General features: G+C 41.2%; 1 protein-coding gene across 1 annotated transcript in view; it reads right to left on the reverse strand.

Moving 5' to 3' along the window:
* The window catches only part of LOC123961754 (paired box protein Pax-6-like), a 34,833-nt gene that overhangs the window by 1,735 nt on the left and 23,823 nt on the right, over positions 1-9,275 (reverse strand). The window contains exons 6-9 of the mRNA XM_046037398.1: positions 8,121-8,273; positions 3,406-3,488; positions 2,055-2,205; positions 725-834 (exon numbers count right to left, since the gene is read on the reverse strand). Coding sequence (XP_045893354.1) covers positions 725-834; positions 2,055-2,205; positions 3,406-3,488; positions 8,121-8,273 — 497 coding nt within the window. The remainder of the gene's footprint in view (positions 1-724; positions 835-2,054; positions 2,206-3,405; positions 3,489-8,120; positions 8,274-9,275) is intronic.

Genomic DNA, 9,275 nt, shown 5'->3' on the forward strand with positions numbered 1-9,275 from the left:
CTCTCTCACCCCAACCGGTCGAGGCAGATGGCCGCCCACCCTGAGCCATGGTTCTGCTCGAGGTTTCTGCCTCTTAAAAGGAAGTTTTTCCTTGCCTCTGTCGCCTAGTGCTTGCTCTTGGTGGGAACTGTTGGGCTTCTGTAAATATCATCACAGAGTATGGTCTAGACCTGCTCTTTTATGAAAAGCGCTGTGAGATAACTGTTGTTGTGATTTGGCGCTATATAAATAAAATTGAAATTGAAATTGAATTGAAATTGAGGGAATCAGTTATATATACCTATTACCAATAGATTCCCTGTGCAACATCCCAAACAATCTGGCAGGATTTTTTTATTTGATTGGCCAATGCAGTGTATTCTCACACAGTGTCACTTTGTGTTTTGGCAATAGTTGAACTAGGCTCAACTTCTGCTCGACAATTCTGTTTTTTTGCCAGAGCCTCTGACTCATCTATTCTGTCAGGGGTGGTGATTTAGGTTTCTGTACAGCTCAATGAGACAAGCAAGGCACCACCTGAGTTGGAGGTTCATGTTTAGCCATGTTCACACCATGACAATCATTTGCAAAATAATGTTCTAAGCAACTGCAGTCAACATAACATGTATATCAGCCAGCCTGAGCTTAAGTCAGGTAATGACACACATGAAGATGTTATCTCTAACTTGAAGTATTCCAATGCTTGATTAGTTGTGTATTGTGCCGTATTGTAATAGAATCTTACTTGCATAGGCAGGCTGGCAGCCATACTGAAGCTGGGCATAGCTGGTAGGCTGTAGCTGTTGGACAGAACTGGATCTGACCTTCCCAACATGGACCCTGATGAGAAGGACACTAGAGAGACCGGCATGGAGATATACAGAGAGATTTGTACAGTATTTCAGGCAATATAACTGAACATACAACCTATTAGAATATCTCTATGACAACAGCAGATGCAAGGGAGATTTAAAGTCATTGTATTGCAAGTCACAATATTTTGATACTGTGTGTGGTAGGGCATGTAATCCATTAATTGTAGGGTTAGTGGGGTTTGATCCCCAACCCACATGTCCAGATGTAGTTGAGCTGTCAAAAACAGCTATGTAAGTCCTTAGAACTCTGGTACATAATTCAGTACCTTAATCAGAAATCTTCATGATGGACGATACTAAAGCTGCAGTAGCATAGCGGTATTTTCAGGAGCTTGGACAAGAAAGGTACAGGAGTTTTAAGAGAAGTCTTCAATTATGGAGCTCTAGATTTGAGACTGATCACAACAACAGTAGCAACAGAGTTGCATGTGACAAAGCGCTAACCATGCTTCGTATTCAGCATGCGTTTTTGGTGGGACAGAGGAGAAGTACATTATGCTGCAGGAGTGGTTTGAGAAGTTTATATAGATGTTTGTTTTGTTTTTTACTGTGGAACTGGATCACCATAAAGGTATCATTTGACATGTCTTATGCTAGTTCTGATATTATACCTGAATTTTAGTACTGATAACATAGTTATACTTTTTTAAATAAATTCCATTGAGAAATATAAACATGTTGTTCTACAAAGCCTGTCATTGAAAAAAAGAGCAAGCCTTTGGTGTGAGAGACCCAGGTTCAATTCCTCACTGTGACACATCCACCAATGTGTCCCTGAGCAAGACACTTAACCCCTAGTTGCTCCAGAGGCGTGCAACCTCTGATATACTGTATATAGTAATCGTAAGTCGCTTTGGATAAAAGCGTCAGCTAAATGAAGAAAAAAGTAAAGAACTTGTGGGCGCTTATTCAGCAACTCACTATAGTCACTATAAGAATCCACTGCAAACAACACGTGCTGACTCGCTATCATTTCACTGGGTTTACCAGGATGCTTGAGTTGAACATAGCCACTGTTAATGTCATTAGTTACCTTTCCTACTATGTCAAAATATCTACAGTGAAGAAGGCCTATTTACACTAAAAAATAAAGTTTTGGTTGACTAACTATTAAAACAAACTTCATTAGTTATTATGCTCATAATAAGTGCTGGTCAGATGTGTAGTATATGTATTTGTAGTATAGGTCCTCGTCAGTACCTGGTGTAGTAGGTTGTGTTAGAGACTGGTAAACACTGGTGTTGAAGCTGCTGCTGATGGGAATATGGTTGGAGGAATTGGATATCTGACGACGTTGATTTCTTAGCTTCTCTTCTCTTCTCCACTTTGCACGTCTGTTGGAAAACCAAACCTGCACATGCCAGAATAAAAAGTAAAAAACATTGGTTGTTAAAGGATAGGTTTACCGCGTTGCATATTCTGGAGCTCTGCCGGTGCGGCTGTGAATTTGCTACGCGGTTCCGACGCTGCATGAAGGTGTTATGTCACTTCCTGTGTCCCCTATGTGGAGCTACATAGCACTTGCCGCTATGAATATAAATCGGTATTGGTGTGTAGATGTCTGCGGGGTGGGAGCACATAAAGTTTGGTTCAGATGTGAGCATGTACACTGAAGTTACAACAACTTCCTGTGTCATGGCGAAGAGTTGATCTTTGACGCCACGCCACGGACACGCCCATTGACGAAAACTCGTTAAAGTACAGAGTGTGTAAATCATCCAAAATTTGACGTAAAATTCAAAATTGCCGCTTCCTGTTCGTTTTAGGGCATCGCTCCAAGAGGCTTTTTGGTACATCTGGACATGATACACGTACCACAGAAAATTTGTACACGCAGGTGAAACGTGCGGCGGGGGCTGCTTCGATAAAAGTCAATTCCTGTTGCCAGCAGGTGGCGCTATGACTGTGGGTGAATGTCGGCATGTACATGTGTTCAGGGCGGGACTCTTATCCTACATGTACAGTTTGGTGCAGATGTGAGCATGTACTGTACACTGAAGTTACAACAACTTCCTGTGTCATGGCGAATCATCGACGCCACAGACACGCCCATTGACGAAAACTCGCAAATAGCACAACTTTTCATCGTCAATGGATTTAGAAGGCACAGCAGAGATTTGACGTCGATCCGACTAAATCCCTAGGAGGAGTTAGTTAAATTACGAAGTGTGTAAATCATCCAAAAATAGTCGTAAAATTGGCCGACTTCCTGTTGAGTTTAGGGTATGGGTTCTTGAGGCTTTTTTGTGCATCTTGATATGATACATGTCCCCCCACGTTCATGTAGGTTGAACGTGAATGAGGGGCTAATTTTTTCCAATTTTCTAGCGAGTCATTTTGCCACGCCCATGCGCGAAACCCATAAAATACGAAATTTTTCACCACTTCTGACATGTGTGCAAAGTTTGGTGAGTTTTCGGGTATGTTTAGGCCCCCAAAATTCAGCTTACTTTGCAGAAAAAAAAAATAAAAATCTTTACAATTTCAATAGGGACCTCGCACGGTTCGTGCTCGGGCCCTAATAATAATAACAATAAATAATTGAACCTACCTGTATTCTTGCCTCTGGAAGGTCTATTTTGTTGGCAAGGCGTTCTCGGGCAAACACATCTGGATAGTGAGTCCTTTCAAATTCTGAAACAAAAAAACATTGTGTCATTAAATAATTACATTAGCTGTGCTTTGTGTAATTGATGTACATCAGGATTCTAAAGCTAAAATAGATTGATCTGTCATTTTACAACAGGGTTGTATAATGAGATGAAATTTGTTGTTCACTTTATGCTACAAAGCAAAGAGTAAACGTTATATACAAAAATTATATACAGAAATGAAACAATTTCCCATGCTGCAGTGCAGAGTCTCATAGCTTGACGGAAAAAGCTGCTCTGTAGTCTGGTGGTGTGGCAGCAGAAACTTATATACTATATCTCTTCCCAGAAGGCAGCAGGGTGAACAGGCTGTGGCTTTAGTATCCTTTAGTATCCTTTGGACATAGGCACCTCACCTCACTGATATCACTGATGCTTGGGAGATGGGTACCAATGAACTTCTGAGCAGTTTGAATCACCCGCTGCAGAGCCCTCCGGTCCTGGGCCGTGCACATCCCATGTTAGTGATGTTTCCAGTCAGGATGCTTTCTATTATCTTTTGTGGCTCAGGGGGTAGAGCCTTCTGATCAAATCGTCGGTGGTTCAATACCCAGCTCCCCCAGTCTGGATGTTGAAGTATCAGTGGGCAAAATACTGAATCCAAAATTACTCCCAATGGCTGTTCCATCTGTTTGTGTATGTGTATTTCCGTTTCTGCCCCAGTGTATGAATGTGTATAAATGGGGTCGAAAAGACTAGAAAGGCGCTATACAAATACAGAGCATTTATATTCATAAATTTCCTTAAGAAATAAAGCCATTCTGAGCTTTCATTCTTCCCACCAGTGTGGAGATGTGATGCTGATTCCCAGGAACCTGAAACTGTTCATCTGCTCCACCTCAGCTTCACTGATGTAGACAGGAGTGTGTGTGTTTGTCACCTTAGTTTTGCTGACATTGAGCAGTAGGTTGTTCACTGTGCACCACTCTGTAAGATTGTCGATTTCCTCCTGATATAAAGTTACTCATTGTTGTTTGAAATCCAGCTGATGATGGTGGTGTCGTCTGCAAACTTCACAACAGAGTTCTCTTCATGTCGGGGGATGCAGTCGTGGGTGTACAGCGTGAACAGGAGGGGTTGAGCACACAGCCCTCGGGGGCTCGGGTGTTGAGCACTAGAGTGGAGGAGGTTTGTCTGCCAGTCTGAACTGCCTGGGGTCTGTTTGAGAGGAAGTCCAATATCCAGATACAGAGTGTAGTAAATCCACAAACAGAATTCTGATGTAGGTGTTTTTTTCAAGGTGTGTGAGGACTGAGTGGAGGGCAGTGGAGATGGCATCCTCTGTGGATCTGTTGGGTCTGAAAGCAAACTGGTGAGGGTCCAGGCTGGCTGGGATGTTGTTCTTTATGTGCTGAAGAACCAGTTTCTCAAAGCACTTCATCAGAATGGGGGTGAGATCCACAGAGCGATAGTCGTTAGACACTGCAGACTTCTGGTATAGGGACGATGGTGGCTGTGCAGTGATATTCTCAAGTCATGATAATAGTGAAGCAACAACCACTATAACTGACAGCTGTGCGTGGCTGTGTTATGGCCTTTACCACATTTCACTGAATCAGTTTTCACATTCATGCTGGAGAACTGCATAACTCACATTATTTCCATACATGGCCATCTTCATCAAACCATTTTACATCATGTTTTTATTTATTTTTTATTTAACCTTTATTTAACCAGGTGAGTCTCAGTTTCCAACATATAAAAGACATCAGGTACGACACATACATATAACACAAGCCCCTGTGTTGAATAAGGCAGAATACAACTTTATAAACAGCAACACTGACCAATGTTCACCTGCTCCATATCCTTTGAGTTGAAACAAAGTGTCTATAAGGAATAAAGGCAGACAGTTTCATCGAGTTCTGAAGAAGGTTCCAAGCAGATGGTGCAGCAAACAACAAGGCTTTTTTAACCTAATTCTGTTCGGACACAGGGGTCCAATAAGTGTAGGACGTCCTTAGAACGTAATCCATAATAGCCTTGAGTACTGTTAAAAAGATACTCAAATCGGTAGGAGCTAGTCCAAGAAGTGCCTTATAGATGAAACACAGCCAATGAGTGTACCTTCTTGCATAAAGAGAGGGCCATTTAGCATTATAGTAAAGGGTACAATGATGTGTCCTGTAATTACAGCCAGTGAAAGTTTTCAGGGGTTTAACCTCCAAACTGTAATTTGCTGTTGCCCCAGATTGGGAAAGCACTGTACATAATATACCACTTTTAACACACGCTAAACCTTGTAAATGTAGAACCCACTACCTCCAGCCCTTCAAAAACTTTAGTTATGTGTTGTTCGTTATCATTTTTGCAGTTAGGCTATTCCTCTGCCATATGTCTATGCTTTTAAACGTGTGAGCTGTCTTTCCAAGACTAAGTGCTACTCTTAACTTGTGTTGATAGAAATATGCCTCTTGAGGCCTCAAGATAGTAACTTGTTGCCTCAAGATAAGTGTATATAAAAGGAGCCTGCACAATGGAGCAGCTTTTCTCCCCAAAGCAGAGAGTGCACAGTGCCTGCTCCAGCTACCACCTACTTAAAGCACTCCTTGGGTGAAAACTATGGATAGAGACTTTTTGATTAACTTTTATTTTAACTTCCGTGTGAGTTATGCTATGGCAATGGCAGTGCCGACAGGGCAATCACAGCACCCTCTACCATTGCCATAGCATAACTCAACTCAACTTAAATACTCAATTTAAATACTTTTTCTGCTGCTACAAATAAACATACAACAGCCCCAGTGCTAAATGTGAAATTATCAGGCATGGTTTATACTATTATTATAGCTGCTACAGTTTTGACCTGAAGTTGATTTTCTCTGTGAGATGAAAGAATTTAGAAAGTTGCTGGCGCTGCAGCCATTCATTTCTATTTTTCTGTAGCCTATCATCATGGATTATGCCTAAAATCAGATGGTCTGGCTTCACCCAGCCAGAGGGAATGATTATTGACCGTCACAGCGCACCAGACAAGTAACACAACCTAGTAGGTCTACCAGAGAGGGAGCAGGGCACGGGAGTGGAATCATTCTCTTTGGCTGGATAAAGCCACAATCTCCTGATTTTAAGCATGATCTATGATACAGAAAAATAGAAATGAATAGCAAAAATAGCGTGATGTCAAAATTTTAGAGACCCCCAAAATGTCACAAATCATGTTTAGCGGAGCTCATGTCTTCATGTCACACACAGAACTTAACAGATAATTAAACATCTTCTCAAATATAGTAACATTTAAAAATAAAATGAAACAACATACTTTTATTTATATACATAGAAATTTAGGAACAAAAACTCGGATAATCTCTGAGATTATAAAGTGCACCATATGCTGGTATCCGCTTAAGTATAGGCTTTTTGGCAAATATTCTGCCATGTAATTACCCTATTGTTAGCTCCACATTTGTGCTGTCCAGAATGCTTAAAGGCAGAGATCAAATCATAGTTGGTTGTCTTAGCCTTCTTGCTTTTCAAATAACTTTCAGAGCTAATTCCTTTTCCACCCAATGTAGCAGTTTGAGAGAGATAGAGACAGAGAGAGAGAGCAAGAGAAACACCTGTTTAAACAGGCGTCCTTTGCTGATTTTAAGTGATTTTAAGTGAATGTAAACAGGAGTAACAAGATGATAAGGTGGTCATCATCCTCACATAAAAAGTCAGTACAGGTTCCATCTTGACATTTGAGCACCAAGCATCATAGATTTAAACTTGAGTCCCTCCCCAGAGTCCAGCGCTGACAGCTTGAAAACTGCGCATGGACTTGCTTGATCCAGGAAGTTGATAAGCAGGTCTCTGCAAAGATTCTTGGCCAACCTGAGTCCCATTTTGTCCAGACCAGAGGTTTAGGAGCAGCCTTAGGTCCAAGCTGGGCCAACATAGCTATGAGGCAATCACAGCCACCGCTGTTGGTGCTGCCATTGCCATAGCATAACTCACACGGAAGTTAAAATAAAAGTTAATCAAAAAGTCTCTATCCATAGTTATCACCCAAGGAGTGCTTTAAGTAGGCGGTAGCTGGAGCAGGCTCTGTGCACTCTGCTTTGGGGAGAAAAGCGCTCCATTGTGCAGGCTCCTTTTATACACAATTTTCTATCGCTGCGTACAATCACACATTATTCTACTATCAGTCAACTATAGGTAAGACTTGACAATTCTGATTCGACTATGTAAATCCTTAGTTGGGACCCCAATAATGAATGTGGAAATTAAATGGTGTGTCAGACTGCTGCTTCAGGCCCTGCCGGAGGGGAGTCAGTGAAAAACTCCTGGTTAGGTTCACAGCATTGTCTGATCTCAGTCTGATCTCAGAAACCCAGTTTCTCTCATCTCAGGCTTAACACACTCCGAGTATGTTATGTTTTCACTAATCCCACTTTCTGAAATGGGGCCCAGGTCATCATGTCAACATTCCCTGTAGCTGTCTGACTGCTACATTGTGAAACTGACTTAGTCGAGTCAAAGTAGATGTTTTCCACACTTCAGTCACATAAAGAATTCAGATGATCAAAAATCACAACATTTACACATGAAACAACACTGTATAACATACTTTTACCCATAAAAATGAATGTGTGTATGTGGGTGTATGATGTACTGATGAACGAGCAGTTACCTTTCTCCAATGCTTCTATCTGGTCCTGTGTGAAAGACGTTCTGTTTCTCTGTAGTTTCCTCTTCAGCTGGAGCCTCATCTGAGTCTCCTCTGAGTCTTCACCGTTGGAACTGACAGATATTGTGTTATCCTCCCCCTCTGCCCGTTGACACTCTGCACCAAGGAAACAAGAAGAAATAAGGAAAGAAGAAACAAACATATAGGATTACAGTGGTTTCGGACCATTGGCACTGTTATGCTCAGATACACTATCAGCTGGAGTCAAAAAACATTTTCGTGAGAGAAACTACATAAGTTTATATACAAGTAAAAAAATACAGGTGTTTTTCTTAGCTCATGAAAAGTGTACTATATTTTATCTATTTCTAATAAAAGCTTAATAATTCTGCTTTTAAGATAAAGGGCTACACATGAATTTAGTGAGGTCCATTCCTTCAACATATAGTGCATCCTTAAAGTATTCTCAGCACTTCACTTTTTCCACATTTTGTTATGTTACAGCCTTATTCCAAAACGGATGAAATTCATTTTTTCCCTCAAAAATCTACAAACAATAACCCAGAATGACAACGTGAAATAAGTTTGTTTGAAATCTTTGCACATTTGTTAGAATAAAAAACAAAATAAGCACATGTACATAAAGATTCACAGCCTTTGCTATGACGCTCAAAATTGAGCTCAGGTGCCTCTTGTTTCCACTGAGGGAATGATGAAGGCAGCAATGTACAGAGACATCCTTGATAAAAACCTGCTCCAGAGCACTCTGGACCTCAGACTGGGGCGAAGGTTCATCTTCTGGCAGGACAATGACCTTAAGCACACAGCCAAGATAACAAAGGCGTGGCTACAGAACAACTCTGTGAATGTCCTTGAATGAGCCAGCCAGAGCCCAGACTTTAATCCGTTCATCTCTGGAGAGATCGGAAAATGGCTGTGCACCGACACTCCCCATCCAACCTGATGGAGCTTGAGAGGTCCTGCAAAAAAGAATGGGAGAAACTGCCCAAAAGTAGGTGTGCCAAGCTTGTAGCATGATACTCAAAAAGAATAGAGAATAATTGGTGCCAGTATTGAGCAAAGGCTGTGAATACATATGACATTTTAAATTTTTTGTTTTGTTTTTTATTTTTAAGAAATGTGCTTAAGACATACAGT

Source organism: Micropterus dolomieu, linkage group LG22 (assembly GCF_021292245.1).
Source record: "Micropterus dolomieu isolate WLL.071019.BEF.003 ecotype Adirondacks linkage group LG22, ASM2129224v1, whole genome shotgun sequence".
NCBI classification, from domain to species: Eukaryota; Metazoa; Chordata; class Actinopteri; order Centrarchiformes; family Centrarchidae; genus Micropterus; species Micropterus dolomieu.